Raw genomic sequence first — 16,773 nt, forward strand, 5'->3', positions numbered from 1 at the left:
GAGAGTAGGTAAGCGCTGGGCAAGGTAGGCGTGTTCAGCTGACAGTTGGCCACCAGAGAGAGCATATAGGTGGTGGGAGGTGAGGGTCCCAGAGAGCATGTGTGTGCCACTAGGCACCTGAACCCAGCAGCTGGTGGCATCAAAAGATGCAAGGCAGCGATGGGCGGTGCAGAGAGAGGACACAGAGATAAGGCAAATAGTAGCGGCTGGGATGAACAACACACGATCAAGGGTAATGTGGATACCTTTGGTAACAATGAGCCAAAGGGTGCTGATGCCAACAGCTTGGATGGAAGACCCACCAACGCCATTGACAGTGTGAGGGGGGATAGGGCGTAGACTAAAGAAGTCTGCCTCAATGTTACTGGTATGCACAGATGCACCACTGTCAAGGAAGAAAGGAACAATGGACGGGTCAACTACCATGCATTGGTACTGATTGGGTGCCTTATAGGTGAGACCTGCAAAGTCAACTGGGTGAGAGCACTGACACCAGTTGAGGCTGGTCTGCACATCATTGAATGTGGCAAGCAGAGCAGTAAACTCATGGTCATCAAAGGATGAGAGCTTGTGGATGAACGTGGGAGTGATGGCATCACTCACCAGGCCAGAAAATTCCTGAGTGGCAGGTGTGGAGGAGCCATTGCCACCAGCAACATGGACGGCCTCCTGGGTCTCACTATCGAGAAGATAGGCACGCCCACCAGTGTCATAGCATAGCCCACCAGGCTTCCTAGTCGAAGTAGGCTTGGCAGAAGAAGTGCCCTTGGGAGTGGACTCGTGTGCAGCACATTTGTGAGCCAGAACTTCATCCTTCTTGCCCTCCATAGCACCTCCCTTGCCAAAGCAATCCTTTGCATTATGCCCCCAGCTGTTGCAGGTGGTACAACAGAACAAATGACCTATGTGCCCACAATCAGAACATGTCTTGGACGAGCATCCGTGACTTCCACCCTTGGTGGCCATCATAGCAACATCACCAAATTGGACTTCTCGGAGTCAATGAGTTGCTGTTCAATGTTGAGGCGAGCACATATGTTGGATGGACTGTAAGGGGCACTGGGGGTACTGGTGGTAATAATGTTGGCGATGTGGTTACATATGTGGGGGAAGTCGTCAGTCATGGTGTTGAGCATCATGATGGTCAGAAAATTGTCTTCCTTAGGTAACCCAATTGCATATATGTGTCAAATGAGGTCAGACAGTTGAGTGCTAGTGGTAGAGAGGTGTTCACCATGACGGAAGCATGTGGCCAGTGCTTGTTGGATAAGGAGGATCTGTGTGATAGGCCCCACCTTCTCATGTCGTATTTTCAATGCAGTCCAAGCAAGGTGCGCGTTGGTGAAGGTGCATAAGAACTCCCCTTCTTCCAGGGTAGAGCGAGTACAGAGAGTGGCAATGATACAGAGGTTATTAAGATCCCATGTGCCTGCATTGATAGGATCAGCGATGGGATCAGGATGCTGGATAAGGCCTAAAATGTACCCTCCACCATGCTTGAGAAGAAGGTAGTTCTGAAGCTTATCAGACCACATGCCCCAGTTGTTCTTGCTGCAATCAAGGACCTCGATCTTTTCGAGATCAGTTTGACTCAGAGTAACGACCATGATGGAAGATATTGCCAGAGGCATAGTGTTCTTAGGCTGGGCTGGTATCTTAATGGTGAGGTGGGATTTACTGGTACTCGTAGGCACTAGAGTAGTAGAACTTGGGGCAACTGAAGGAGTGATTGGCTCTTTTGTGAGGTCGGATTTACCAACATGAGATTTGGATCATGTGTGTGGCTTGTTTGGCATAACACACGATGGTGGTATGAGAGAGAGGTGTGAGGGGAAATAAATGCAATATGTTCCCTATATATATGTGTGGGCCTGAGCATTTATCAACACAATGCTTCTCGCCCAAAGAGGAAGTGGGAACAACGTTCAAAGACGTCGACCTAAACAAGCTTAATAACACTGGTGTCACAATAAAGCTGCTAGGATGCAACTTTGTCTAGATGGTTTCTGCACTCTCAATTACGAGGGTGCAGGGCTCATAACCTGTTAAATCTAGACAGTGTCACAGTCAGTCTCTAAGTATGAGCATTAGTGTCTAGGTAGTACGGTGGGATGAAAAGACGGCTTACCCTCAGCTCATGTAACAGACTGAGGGAAGAGGCATATGTAACAAGATGGGTATATATATTGTGGTTTGTATTCCTGTGGTATAACTCCGACGTGTTGTCATGCCGTGTCACTCACATGCTCACTCATGCATCAACACAATGGAGGCCACTCACAGATCATTGATGTATTTGCCACACCGGAGGAAGTGCCAGTGATGTGGAGTGCATTATATTGCACTCGGAGGGCCAGGACTTGGCAGCATGGCATATGAGATGGAGCAGAGGAGCAGAGTCAAGAAATAGTTATATGGTCAGCACTCGCAAAGTGAAATGGTAAATTGGCCTTCCATGTCTTGAAGATATTATGTGTTGTGGAAAAGGACAAGAGTAAGATAATGCTTTCAAAATATCTCGAGATTGAAGGACCCATGATGGAATTTCAGCAAGAACTGTTATACTGATAGCTTGTACATTAAACACTCATTGAGGTAATAGATACTATGATGCTTGAGTCACTATGTAGTTAGTACAAATGTTTAAAGGTCAAGTATCTCTCGACTGCACATCATGATAAGATTACACAAATGCATGAACCTCTCCCTCTCCCTCTTTGCATTGTTGTGCTGTATGAGGACCCTGCCATATGGCTCAGCTCTCCCAGCTCACCCCCCCCCCCCTTCCAACATGGCACATGACTTCTCGCCAGCATCCAAAAAAAGAATGTGACCCTGCCAGAGATGAGACTTGTACTATATGTAGCTGTACTATACAACAAGCACACATCATGGACTCAGATTTATTACCTGAACTACAGATATGCTCAAAGTCAAAGTGCAAAAATGTTCTCCCTCATGATAGTACCTGGAAAACATGTGAGAGGTGCTGAGAGTATGACAAAATCAATGCAGCTGCTCAGAGGAAGAGAAAAAGAGAAGCCCAACCTGAAGAGAGGCCTGCTCCCTGGACTGATGGCAACTGCATTTTTGTGCTGTTGCAAAAAACCGGACCAGTTTTAGACCAGTGGAGTGGTGCTATGTGTCTCTATGATGGGCTCTGCTCTATCATGTAGTTCAGCTACTGACATGCTGTGCTCTCTATGCTCATCTTGGCTGACTAAGCCTTCGGAATCGCCCATGGGGAACCTCCTGTTCTATCTCTGCCCTAGGATCCCCTACTCCATGCACCCCCCTAAAAACAACCAGTGCCGCCCTCGACGCCGCCTCTCAGCACTGCTCTGTTTCTTCTGTTTCATCTGTTACACTTTCATCATCTGCTTCTTTGTCATCATTCATTTCGTCCACCTCTTCTTTGACCGTTGTCCTCTCTTTAGTTACATTCTCTATGCTCTCTGTGTCTCTATGTTCTGCTTCCTTCGTCTGGAGTTTTGTTTCGTAAGTGTCTTGGTCTCTTGCAAGTTTGGTTCCTGCTCTCGGCGTGAATGCTCATAGACATCTGGCACTGAAGTCTCCTTGCAGTGACTCTCCTTCCAGAGTTTCGAGTTTGTACGAATTCAGCTTTCGTGATTGTACTCGGCACGGTACAGACCACTTTGGGATTAGTTTCCATTCGGTTTTGAATGTATAATCTAGGTCATTGCGGTAAACTTGGACTAATTGACCGATTTTGAAAATGACTTCCCCTGGCGCTCTTCGCAAGAGCTTCTTGTCAAAGGCTGCTTTTCTTCTAATAGCATGTCTAACCACTTCTTCGTAGCTGTCTAGGCGCTGCTGTTCGACGTATGCAATCTGCGTCGATGCATCTGTGTTTCAGAGTACTGATGTACTCTCTTCTAGTGGCGTAGGAGGTGTGTTGACGATTAATCCTAACAAGAGCTCCTTCGGCGAGAATTTGAGAGCTGGTAGGAGGCAATGATTGAGCACGTGGATGGCGTTGTCCAGATGGTTCGGCCAGGACTTCAGGAGTGTATCCCATGACACTTCTTGGTTGTTGTCTTCTCCCAGGGCTGGTGCGCATAGGTGTTTCAAGATGTGGAGCAATAGCTTGTTTGTTCCTTCGACCAGCCCATTTACCCATGGCGAGTATGCTGCAACTGTTACGCATAACCTCTCGGATGAGATCCGGCAGTGCTAAACCCGCAAGGGGCATTCAAAGCGTGGCCTTCGGCGCTAGCCCAGCAAGGAGCTTGCCTGTGCTAAGTCTGAGTAAGGGTTGAGGCCCTTACTTGCATAGAGTCGTTTGGAGTTTCTCGAGGATACGATCCAAGAGACGGAGTTCAACTCAAGAGTATCGTCTCAAGAGGAGATGGTTCTTTGTGCAGAGGGAGTTCCCTTAGGCAAGAGAAGTTCACACCCAACGACAAGATCAGATGAGAACTGAGTAGATTCAAGTTAGAGAATCTGTCTACTGTACAAATGAGGTATATATACGTAAGGGTGAGATACCGGTGGAACGGTAAGGGTACAGGGTATACCGAGGTAATGGTAAGGGTCGGGGGTTGTGTGAGTCATAAGTAAAAGAAGGTAAGAATTACCGGTTGAACGGTAAGGGCAAAGGGCATGGGGAATCCCCATCAATGAGAGAACCGAAACAAGGGGAAGGGCATAGGGGTTCTGTAATCTAGGGGAAGAAGCGAGAGCTTCTCATGTTTCAGAACAATGGGATCAAAAAGAAAGAGATAAAAGTAGAATCATGGTCCAGGTCTAGACAAGTCCGAAGAATGAAATGACGTGTAACACTCATGTTACTGTAACAGCAACGGTTTGTAGTTTGCTTGCTCTCGAAGTACAAAATTCTCTCACCGCGTCATTATTGAAGTGTTTTCCTCCGTCCACCATGAATGTTTCTGGTGCGATGAACGCATTGGATATTCGTGTTAGACTGTCGATCGTAGTCGCTGCACTTCCTGTGGTTTTGTACTTGAACACCCATACATGCTGCAAGAATGTATCTAGATAAACTCCTAACGTGCTGTACCCTCCTTTCCCTTTGGGGAGGGATAGGTAGTCTCCTACTAGGAGCTCGAAGGGGTGACATCTGGTAATTGGTTCTAACAGTGAGTGTATATGCGTAGGTCCAAAATTCTTGCACTTAGCACAGTTTTTGATGGTGTCCAGGATCGATGTGTCAAGTTTTTGGCTGCAAATACGGTCTAGAAGTGTTGGTTTAATTGCGTTGCGACCCCAATGGCCTCCTTCTGAATGGGCTCGTTCAGCTAGCTCTTTGGCTTCCTTCTTGGTGACACACTCGACTCTTGACCTGGCTCTCGGCATGTTGCTTCCTCTTAGCTGCCAGAGTTTGCCTTTGTCGATGAGGTACTCTGAAGCTTGGTGTTTCGTGTGCCTTCTCTTGCCAAGGTTCTCGCTATGATCTAGGTTATGAATGGCTTCTATTACCTCTTGGAACACTGGTTCATCTATGAAGCAGTTTCATAGTGCTTCTATTGCGGAGTTTGCTTCTGATATGTGCATGATATCATTAGTAAGTCTGGTGCATGCTTCCCAGTCTTCATTGACGGTCCATTCGCTTCCGTCCCCCAGTACGCGTGGTTGTCCTTCCCATTTGCGACTCAGTCCATCTGCAACAACATTGAGTTTTCCCAGGATGTGTCGAACATCTGAAATGGTGTAAGATAGGATGCCTTCTCTCCATTGTGCGTGTGCCACTGCGAGGTTGGAGTTAAGTAGAGTATCTTTCAGTGCGTTGCAATCAGTTTCTATTTCGACTGGAAAACCCCAGATAATGTTTGAGAACTTATCCAGTGCGAATTTCAATGCGGTGAATTCGAGGAGGTAAGACTTGTATCGTTGCTCTGTTTTTGATGTCCATTTCGAGGCAAATCTGATAGGATGTAGCTTCTCTACCCATCATCCTTCTGGAGTCTGTGTTCAGACCTTCTGCGATAGTACTACTGCGAATCCTTCGGCACATCCGTCCGTTGTTAGGACAAACAGTGATCCATTGTATTGTGGTCCTTGTACTACCGGTCTCGACGTAACTGCTGCTTTGAGGTGTAGGAAGGTGTGGGTATGTTCTGTCTTCCAGTGGTTTGCGAGTTTGTAACTGCCCATTATCCTCTTGTATGTAGTCTTATTGTACTGTGCTGGGAGCGGTACATTCTTGAGAAGGTCGCGGAGTGGTGCTTCACGTTTAGTATATGCTTTGATCAATGAGCGATAATGTTCTGTGAGTCCAAGGAACGATACCAGATTTAATGTGTCTTCTGGTTGTGCCCAATCAACTATTGCGGTCAGTTTCAATAGGTCTGGTTTGACTCCTGAGGGTCCTATTGTAGCGCCCGCGAACTTTGTCTCAGTGACCATGAGACAAGTTTTTGATGGTGCTATTGAGAAATTGCATTCTCTGAAGCGTTTGAAGATGACTTCGAGCTTTTCCATCATTTCTTTGAATGTATCTGCCGAGCAACCTCTGTCATCCATGAAAATTTCCATAGTGTAGCTCACCAAAAAATCTTGAAGTCTGATTGCGACTGCTTCGCAAAACATCGTTGGTGTGCCTGTTATCCCCATCAGCATTCTTTTGTACCAGAAGTAGCCTCTGCCTTCCACATAGAAGGCTAAGTATGGGCGCCAATTTTCTGGAACTTGGAGAGCATAGAATCCTGATGCAAAATTGAAAACTGAAATGTACCTATGTCCACTGAGGCATTGTTGCTTCGCTAGAAGGTCGCCTTGAGGCATGGGCGCAATTTCGGTAACTCTGTTGAGTTGTTCGAAATTCTGACATATATGCCATTTTCTTGGTGCTTCCTTCTGTTGTGCTGGTAGCGGTGCATCAACCTCTCATTCTTGGAGTTTGAACGCTGGTGGTTCTCCTGCAGTTCTACATTGGTTGTTGATGCATTGTCGGAGCTCTTCCCAAGGTAATCCTGGGGATTCGTGGGCTTTTTGTGCAATGACTGTAGTCGCTGTGCATTTGACAAGTTCTGCGGGTGTGTTTGATAATTCCTGCTTCTAACATCTCATCTATACGGGCGCTGAAGAATCGGGATTGATCTGGGGTTAACGGTCTTTGGTGAATGCGTAAGTTGAAAGTTGCTGCCTCTGGGACATTGAGGTTTATGTATGCGTTTGGGATGGGTTTGACTTCCTTAAGGGATAGTGTGAAGATGTCCGCGTTACATCGGACGAAATCTTCTAACCATAACTTCTCCTCTATGGTGATGTTGTCACCGAAGGTGATCTCCAATAGAATCTTTGTTACTCTTGCTGGGTTGTTAGGCCAAGTATGCCTGGTGAAGATATCCTGTGGCTGCGGTCCCAGATGTTCTCTTTCTTGCTTGCATTCTACCTGGTTTGGTTCGATCAAGACCTGAATTGGTATTGGTGGTTCTGCAACTTTGGAGTCATCAATTCTGTGTTTCTCCTGGTGGGGGGTGTCCAGTTCGACTTCCCTTGAGGGGAGTGTTTCACTCCCCATTATTTGACTGTACTTATTATCTTCCTCATTGGAGTTTCGCTCTGCTGTGAGGTCATCCATTGCTCTTGGGACTCGTTTCCACATCTGGTGTAGTCGCCATTGTTCTTGTTGCTTTGAGTTCATGGTGCTTGGTTTCCATTGTCCCATAGGTATGTGAGATGGGCGCCAGGCGGGTTCATTCGTGTGAGGCGGTGTTGGAGGATGAGTGGGTTGCAGGTTGCATTCTGAGCTGCTGCTGCTTGAATGGTGCCGAAGTGCATCGTCGGGAGTTTCTTGTTGTTTGACGTCTTGGGTTAGGCTAGTGCCCTGGTGCTCTGCACGTTGTAACGCTTGCGGGTGTGCTACTTGGTTGTGTATGGTTGTTGATTGGGAACTGTTGATGATCTTGATCGTGTCCGATTGGTAGTTGTGTTCAGCTTTGAACGACTGCAGCAAAGGTTTTCCAAACAGAAATGCCCATCCTCCTCCGCTATCAAAGACTTCTAAATCTCCCTCTGCTCGTACTCCGTTGATCTCTATTGTTCCTGACCACTTGGCTTCTCAGTCAACGATGCTTCCATTTGCCATTCTCAGCTTCCTTTCTGATGGACCCCAGTTGTCTAGACGGTGTTTGACTTTTTTGAACACTGATGTGCACATTGCAGCCACCATAGCCCCGTCGTCGAAAAGCGCACGTACTCTGACTGCTTCTCCCTTTGGCCCTTCGAGTATGACCTGGTGGATAAAAGGTACTGCCTCCTTTGCTTCCAGCTGCTCCTTAGTTATTGCGATATGTCCCACTGAGTACAGGTCAACAGTGATGATTGTGTCAAGTGGTGTTGGTACATGAGTAACTATGGGATTGGGTGAAAGCTTGGGGCGTGCAGATGAGTTCGTGTCCTTGCACGATGCCTCCGTGCACGCGAGGACATTTCCTCTAGCCTGAATCTCTGGTTTGCTCTGGGTCAGCATAGTATTGTTCCTTACACTGACCCTTCCACTTTTCCCTCGTCTTGTTTGGTGAGTTCTTCGATCCATGCAGTGTCATATTGCGGGGTTTGGTTGATAACCAATGAGATTGGTGTGGCTGTCATGTGGTTGAATGCTCCTAGTACTCTGCTTGTTATTGCTCTCCATGCTGCTTCTTTGCACGATAACCTTTCTGCATGATCTCCTGGCAGTGGGCAGTTGCGTCTGTTATTCCCGTGTGTCCCACATCCAAAGCATTCGCTCGAGCCAATGGCTGCAGTGCCTGGTCTGAGCGGGTACCCCGTTTTGTGCGTGACCTGAGCATTTTTGCCCCATTTCACATTCCACTGTGCGATCTGGTTTGCATATGCTGTTTGGCCGTTTGGGTTGTCTGGCTGCTGGAGAATAGTGTTAACAAGTTGTCTGACGGCTGTTCTCATGTCTTCTGTGATTACAAGTTGCTGCTGAGGTGTAGCTGGTTAACGACCATATGCGGGTTGCGGGTTCTGGCGAATAGGCGTTGTTGGTACTCTAGCATATGTGTTGTTGGTTGGTGGCGCGGATGGTTGGGTCTCAAGCTGTCTCATACCACACTTGCACATCTCACAGCTGGCAAGAGGTCACTAGCAGAGATGAATGCTGCGAAGTCATGGCTCTCTGAAGAAGAGACCAAACAAGTACTTGCATACATAGAAGAGATAGGTAATCAAGGATTTCCACTTAGTCACCAACAACTTCAAGAACACATTGACGAAATATGCCGTGCTCATCTCGGTAATGACTTTCCCGGGGTTGGAAAGTGTTGGACACACCACTTCACTGAAAAGCACTCCAAACACTTGAAAACATCATGGTCAGCTCCGCTCAACTCAAAATGTGGTCATGCAGTCAATGAGAACACAAACAAGGCATGGTTTGATCTCTTGGAGGGTGTTCTGGACCAATATGACATTGCCAAGGATTGCATACATGCAGTTGATGAAATTGGGATCTCGCCACAATCAGGCGAGGGTGAACGAGTCATCGGGAGCCATAAACCTGGGCCACAGTATCAGCAAAGAACTGGAAGCAAGGAAAATGTGACTGTTATCATCACAATATGTGCCGATGGAACATCAAGTTCTCCCACAGTCATCTTCAAATGCAATGCATACCAAGTCAAATGGAAGCAAGATAACCCTGCACATGCATCGTGAGTAGTCCTTGTCAGCGTGAATGAATAAGCCTTACCTGATGATGATGATAGCCTTGGATATTCAAAGAAAGGCTGGACTGATGGTGAGATTGGCATAGCATGGATCCAAGACTTCGATAAATGCACCAAGGACAAGGCAGATGGTTGCAATCATCTCCTCATCATCAACAGACACAATTCACACTATACCAGAGGATTCCTCCAATATGCACGTGCCCATCGCATCCACATGATATGCTATCCTGCACATGCAACACATGTCTATCAGGGTTTAGATGTGGTTGTTTTTGCAGTCTTGAAGAGACATTGGAGGAAGGAAAGAGATATGTGGGAGCAAACAAAAGGAGAAGGTGTTACAAAAAGTAACTTCTTGTCAATTTACGGATGGGCTCACCTTCATGCACTCACGCCAGACCTTATTCGCACTGCATTTCAGAAGACTTGTATCTCGCCATTCGACCAAGATGTCATCACTAATGAGATGATGGCCCCTAGTAAGGAAACATCATGTGAGGGTCAGCTTCCTATCACGCCATTGACACCCATGAGAATTGTTGCAGACCTTCTTGGGAAGCTGTCAACAAAACATGACAACCACAGAGACGATGGTGACAACACCAAAGCTACAGCAACACGTATTTGACAACCTGTGACAACCATGCAATCTGAGATCAGGTCCTTGATTGGAAAACTACAAGAGACCTCATTGTCAGGGCTCGTCTCATTGGTCCCCTTGACTTCGGAGACACAACTGGAACACAATACTACCCACCTTATCTCCCCCATCAAAAAAAACACCCTTTTGCCATTGAACCAAAGACCTCGAACGAGATTTTACTGCTTGCATTTCTCCGCGAAACAGAAGCCACCAACATCACACTAAAGCGCTGTGTCCTCGAGCTTCAGGCCATGAATATCCTGAATGAGAGGTATTGCAAGGTCCTTTGTGGACAGCTTGCAAATCAGGAAGCGAAAAAGCGAAAAGGGAAGGAGAAAGGAAAGTTGATGGGCAACAGTTTGTTGTGTTTCCTTTCTGGTGATGAGTTCTACAAGAAAGTTGTTGAATTTAAACACGAGCAGAAAAAGTGCATCACCGAGAAGAAAATGAGGAAAGAAGAATGCGAGAAGAGGGCCAAAGGACTGGCAGTGTGGAAACATCTTGAAGATGAGCACAAGATGGAGAACAAGGACTGAAGAGCACAGTACCACACTGCTTTGGAGAAGTGGAATGAGGATAAGTTGAGGGCAAAGGCAGAGGGGCAGAAATTCAGCAAGGCAAAACCAGTCTTGGGAAAGTTGCATGGCCCTATTCCAAGGCCACTGGTGAGACGGAGTGAGCAACTGATAACAATTTTGCTAATGTTCAATAAGCAAAGATTAGCTAATGAGTCACATGTATCATGGAGCAATAATGGTGTCACAAATTCCAAACACGAATCATTTTTCGTTCCTTGGCTTTCCTCCGGCTACTTCCAGTTACCGAACCGGTCACGTGACTTCACTTCCTGTCACACCTTCACCTCTTCACATATCACCCACCATTTCTCTGATTGGTTCCCCAACTTCATGGGCTAGAACAATCTCGCTTCCAGAAGAAGTACAGGTCGGATCTTGGGCTTCTATTTAGTCACCGTCTGACTCATCACTTATATATCATGATCAGTCATCCGCAGTATCGTACGACTCTTTTATCATTGGCTGATTTCTTTCATACTCAGATATCTCCTCTTCAATGTTATGTATATAAGTAGGTTAGTTAGCATAAGTACTCCTTAGACTTAACCTCTTCATTTCCACACTGGTGGTAGACCTAGACGTTCACGCTCAATACTATCTTGTTCATCATCATTCCTCTTGACCAAGTCCTAGTGGTTGTGTGTTAGACTTTGCCATTCAGTGAACTCTAGTCATAACAAATGGGCAAAAAAAGAGGTCCCCTCACCATTTTGAATGACATACACAAACAGTTGTACATTTTTCTCTGAAACTTCAGATATGTAATTTTGACATATACTACTTGGTAGGAAAAATATAACAGGGCTTTTATAAAGTGTTGTAAAAGTATGGTACTTCATTTTTCAATTTCGTGTCTCAAGTACCGATTGATAACTGTACTAGCCTGAGTAGTACGACTTTCCTTGTAGTATCTTCATTGCCAACTGTTGTCCATGTTGCATCCACCATACCATACATACATAATAATGTTCATTCATTGTGCTGCTAGTATGTTTTCTTGAGATGAAAACTAAAAAGGAAAGTGAAGAGCAGGTGATATTAGAAGCATTAGTATATACTGTTACTAGATAGTAGACACTAGCTAGCATAATGCCCAACTGCCTGAACTGTCTAAAGAAGTTCAAGGATGCCTTGGGTGTTACACGTCACCTAAGCCAGCCCCTCATATCATGCCAACAACATACTACTGTGGAGTTCACAACTGCAGCACAAATACTCAACTCATTGAACTGGCATGCATCTTTTGAATCCAATCGATCATCATCACACTATCAGTCTTCTGCCCATTCTGGCAGACTTGGAACTCAAAGCCCTCATGGCTTCTCAATGGACTTAGATCTGCCGCCAGCATGGAACCTGGGCCCTAACTCAGATGGGGATGATATGGTCTACCACGATGAAGAAGCAGATCTGGAGAATGATTTTCTGATCCCTGATGGAGAGACACTGGGTGGTGGAGCTTCAGGGGGGCATTTTATGCGATTTGAAGGTGCTGCAAGGGTACATGCATGGGGCCTGACTTTCCTGGAGTGATTCTGTCATATCCTGTACCTCCATACCTGGAGGTCTGGATTCTCCCCTATGAAAGTCCAGGTCTCCATCCTATTCCCCGTCCTGTTGTCTGTTTGGCACTCCGCTTTCATCTCCAGACTCACACCTATCTCCTTTTAGAATATTGCTCTCCAGCTACCAGTTGTACACCTTTCTGCTTCACTTACTGATCTGTCCGTCTGCACTTCATTTCTGACTTCATTTCTTTGATCTGTTGTACACTTACTAATAGACTTTTCATATGCTTCAGGCATAGCTTTTACTTTGCTGACTGATTACTTACATGATATCTACAGTATATAAACTCCTGTAAAACTCCAGTACCTCCTCAGTTCAAATATCATTTTAGTTCCTACTCATTCCTGTTTCTCCGGACTTGAGTCTGATCTCTTGTCCACCTCTGAGTCTTAGGTTTAATCCTTAAGACTATATCTTCAATTCTACCTTAGGGTAGTCTATCCCTGTTCTGTTTCTACTCCGGACTTGTCCAAAGTAGCCTTACTCTATTTACTCCTAGCCTTCTGGAGTTCCACCAAACTCCCCCTGTGTCTGACCTCCAGACTTACCCGGACTTTCATTGGACTTCCCTTCCGACCCTCGGAAATTAAGGGCACATACTCGGGTAAGGGGCACAGTGCACGAGCTGAACCCAAGCCCTTTGAGTTACTCTTCCCTTGAGCACAACCTTAACAGGTTCAATGATGATGTATATGCACATCATCATAACAATAACTATCTGTCCTTGGCATTGAGTATGGCAGCCATAGATCGCTTCCTAGGGATAGAACTGGTATGTTTTCCTTCACGGACTCTGGATCAGCTAGGAATCAAGTCCTTGACAGATCAAAGCCTTACCACTCTCCTTTCGCACAGCAAAAGAGCTACATGGTCGTGCTAAGCTTCTACCCTCTGGTCCCAAGTGGCAATATTGTGTTGTTTCCACCGATCATCCAATGAAACTACCTGTGCACCTGTATTGACATGATCTGCTGGACTGTATTGAATTGCTCTTCAATAATCCAAGATTTGCCAAGGATATTGACCTCATACCTGAATGCATATATACCACAGCAGAGCATATGGTACAGATATATGGTGAATGGATGACTGGCAAAGCAGCCTGGATGATGCAGGTTCATACCTTAGTGCTTAGTGTGATTACTTGTCTAACTTCTATTGCTCTATCACAGTCCAGGCTTCCAGAGGATTCTACATTGCTTGGTGTAATACTTTCCTCTGATAAGACCAATATCACAAACATGACCAGCGGACGCATCGCTCACCCCTTCCTCATCAGTCTTACCAACATCAAGATGGCAGTTCAAAACTAGGCATCATCACATGCTTTTCTTCTCACAGCCCTACTTCCCATCACTGAATTTTTGCATCTGGTCAAGTGTATGCAAGGTGTTCTAGAAGCTCACCTAATCCATCAGTGTCTTGACATTATCCTCAAGCCACTCATCAGACGTATGATGTCAGACCCAGTCAGAAACCTTAGATATTGTTTCACTCCCCTGGCTTCATATATCATGGATACACCCCAGGCAGCCATGCTCGCCTGTGTTCAAGGAAAGACCTCACCACTCACCATGGCTTCATATAAGCAATTTGGTGATGCCTTCCAACACCCCCCACACAGAGCCAAAACCACCCTTACACAACTCAAGAGCATCAAATCTATGTGTGACCCTCGAAATGTCAAAGCCTTCTTTGCTACATGTGAGCCCAACCGCCTCAGCGGTGTTGTTGATCCATTCTGGTGCAACTGGCCATTTTCAGATCCAAATTTGTTTCTGACTCCGGAGGCCTTGCACCATTGGCATCGCAAATCCTATGATCATAATGTACAGTGATGTATTAATATTGTCAGCACAGAGGAGCTTTACTTTCATTTTTCTGTCTTACAACCGCTTGTGACATTCTGACATTTCAAACAGGGTATCTTGATGCTCAAGCAAGTCACCAGAAAAGCACAGCAGGACATACAGCATTACCTTGTTGCTGTCATCACAAATGCTGCACCTCCAGGCATTGTCATAGCTGTTTGTGTGCTAATGGACTTCCATTCCTTATCTCAAGCAGTAACCATTGATGGGAAACAATGTCAGAAGATCCTTGATGCTCTCAAGACATTTCACAACCACAAACATGAAGTTATTGCACACAGTGGGCATTGGGGTGCCAAGAGCAAAGACATCCTTGACAACTGGTACATTCCAAAGCTCAAATTGATGCAAAGTGTTGTGCCGAGTATCTATCAAGTCAGTTCCCCCATACAGTGATCAGCTGACACCACAGAACAAGCTCGCATAACTCTCATCAAGGATCCAGCAGAGTCTACAAATAACCAGAACTATGATCCCCAGATATGTCAATATCTGGATCACATCGAAAAATGTCGACATTTTCATACTGCAACATATATTGCTCAACAATTGCAGTCTCAGATGCACGCTGCCACTGCTGGATATAGAGATGACTTGGATGATGAGATCAATGATGACAAGAACACTGATGAAGCAGGTGATCTCCAGGCTGCCATCAGTGATTTCTGGGGGACTGTCATATCCCGTACCTCCGGATCTGGAATTCCGGATCTACTCCATTAAAGTCCGGTTCTCCGTCCTGCTATTCCACCCGGCACTCCGCCTTCATCTCCGCACTCACCCCTAGCTCCTTTTAGAATAGCTATTGCTCCGGTTACCAGTTATGTTCTTCTCCACTATGCTTACTGATCCGTCCATTCTTACTTCATTTCTGACTTCACTGCTTTGATCTGTTACACTTACTAATAGACTTTCCACATGCTTCGTACATAGCCCTTACCTTTGCTGACTGATTTACTTACATGATACCTACAGTATATAAACTCCTGCAATACTCCAGAACTCCTCAGTTCAAATATCATCTTAGTTCTGCTCATTCCTGCATCTCTGGACTTGAGTCTCATCTCTTGTCTACCTCCAAGTCTTGGGGTTAAACCTTAGGACTAAATCTCCGGCTCTACCTCAGGGTAGTCTAACCTCTGTTCTGTTTCTACTCCGGACTTGTCCACAGTAGCCTCACTCTGTTCTCTCATAGTCTTCCGGAGTTCCACCGAACTCCCCTGATGTCTGACCTCTGGACTTCCCAGACTTCCATCGGACTTCCCTTCTGCCCCTCGGAAATTAAGGGCATGTACTCGGGTAAGGGGTGCAGTGCACAAGCTGAAACTGAAGCCCTTTGAGTAACCTCCCCCTTGAGCACGACCTTAACAGGGACAGAGCATGTTGTATCAAATTTCTTCAAGAAGGCACAACTTGCCTTGTTGTCCACCACAGCGCCCAGACCACTCCACACATTTGTCATTGGCTCCACCGCCATACATCTCAATTTTGACCCCTCATCACAACACCAAGCTATCAATAATGTCACTGAGAAGTTCTGTTGGCCCAACTTGCGAGCAGCACTTGCTGATTACATTCAACAGGAGGGTCAGACTGTTCAAAACCTCCACAAGTTGACAGGACAATGTCGAGCATCACCAACCATGAATCTTCTATTCAAGCATCTTGATATTTGGTTCAAAGTATGCATGCAGCAGACACCACACCACAGTGGGTCAGCCCTCCTTCCTGCTCTGATGGTTAATGCGTCTCCACCAGATGCCAATTGGAAGTATGGCTGCTACATTGCTGCCATATTTACTGTTGATGGCACAGAACAAGGGCCTGCTAGTGGGCTTAAAGGTAACTTGACATGTTCTTCAGTGTTATTTGTTCTAAGATACAAATCTAGGACACATTGTTGTTGAGGTTCGCCTCATTATGTTACCAGTCTCACCACCAGGCAGAACTCTCCCGTGGGCTGCATGTTTCCTTACTTACATCCAATGTCTCAACATAGTACCTTAGCAATGTGGAATGGTATTGGAATGCACAACGTAGATGCATGTTCTAAAATGTGCCACATATGCAGGAGCAATACCTTTTGGGGACATCCTTCCCCTAGATCAACTTTGCTCCTTTGCTCACATTATTCCCTGCTTTGGTCCTGTCACTGATACTTGTCTGACACTACAAAACAGCTCTAAGTTCACTCAATCATTTTTCCTCAACAAGTACATCAATAAGGATTTTTACCACACTATCTCTGAGTTGAATGCAGCAGCATAGTAATATTAGCTCTATGTATTACCTTGTCCATACCAGTTTTCTTTTGAAAAAAAAATCATGCTCTGTGACCACTGTATCACGCTACAGGCCACTATATTACTGGACCACTAAGGCATCTGTAAGCACCTGTAAGCGCTGTAACCTGCTGTAATATAATCAAGCACTAATATTAAATTTTAGCC

General features: G+C 45.8%; 4 protein-coding genes across 4 annotated transcripts; 3 read left to right on the forward strand and 1 right to left on the reverse strand.

Moving 5' to 3' along the window:
• Nucleotides 1-6,867: 6,867 nt before the first annotated feature.
• EDB91DRAFT_1252314 (uncharacterized protein) lies at nt 6,868-8,455 on the reverse strand (the record flags this gene model as incomplete). Its single annotated transcript, XM_041323496.1, has 3 exons — nt 6,868-6,992; nt 7,057-8,040; nt 8,095-8,455. 3 exons carry the CDS (start codon nt 8,453-8,455, stop codon nt 6,868-6,870), a joined length of 1,470 nt encoding a protein of 489 aa, XP_041173307.1.
• Nucleotides 8,456-10,415: 1,960 nt separating this feature from the next.
• Nucleotides 10,416-10,841, forward strand: EDB91DRAFT_1058968 (uncharacterized protein; the record flags this gene model as incomplete). The annotated part of the gene is made up of 1 exon (XM_041314203.1): nt 10,416-10,841. A coding segment is annotated over one exon (426 nt), but the record flags the coding sequence as incomplete, so codon positions are not given.
• Nucleotides 10,842-11,972: 1,131 nt separating this feature from the next.
• Nucleotides 11,973-12,416, forward strand: EDB91DRAFT_1085181 (uncharacterized protein; the record flags this gene model as incomplete). The annotated part of the gene is made up of 1 exon (XM_041315860.1): nt 11,973-12,416. One exon carries the CDS (start codon nt 11,973-11,975, stop codon nt 12,414-12,416), a length of 444 nt encoding a protein of 147 aa, XP_041173309.1.
• A 1,610-nt stretch (nt 12,417-14,026) lies between these two features.
• Nucleotides 14,027-15,046, forward strand: EDB91DRAFT_1252316 (uncharacterized protein; the record flags this gene model as incomplete). The annotated part of the gene is made up of 3 exons (XM_041323497.1): nt 14,027-14,281; nt 14,375-14,687; nt 14,736-15,046. 3 exons carry the CDS (start codon nt 14,027-14,029, stop codon nt 15,044-15,046), a joined length of 879 nt encoding a protein of 292 aa, XP_041173310.1.
• Nucleotides 15,047-16,773: the final 1,727 nt, after the last annotated feature.

The sequence above is a fragment of the Suillus paluster genome, assembly GCF_016628075.1.
Source record: "Suillus paluster strain FC165 chromosome Unknown EDB91scaffold_66, whole genome shotgun sequence".
Lineage (NCBI taxonomy): Eukaryota > Fungi > Basidiomycota > Agaricomycetes > Boletales > Suillaceae > Suillus > Suillus paluster.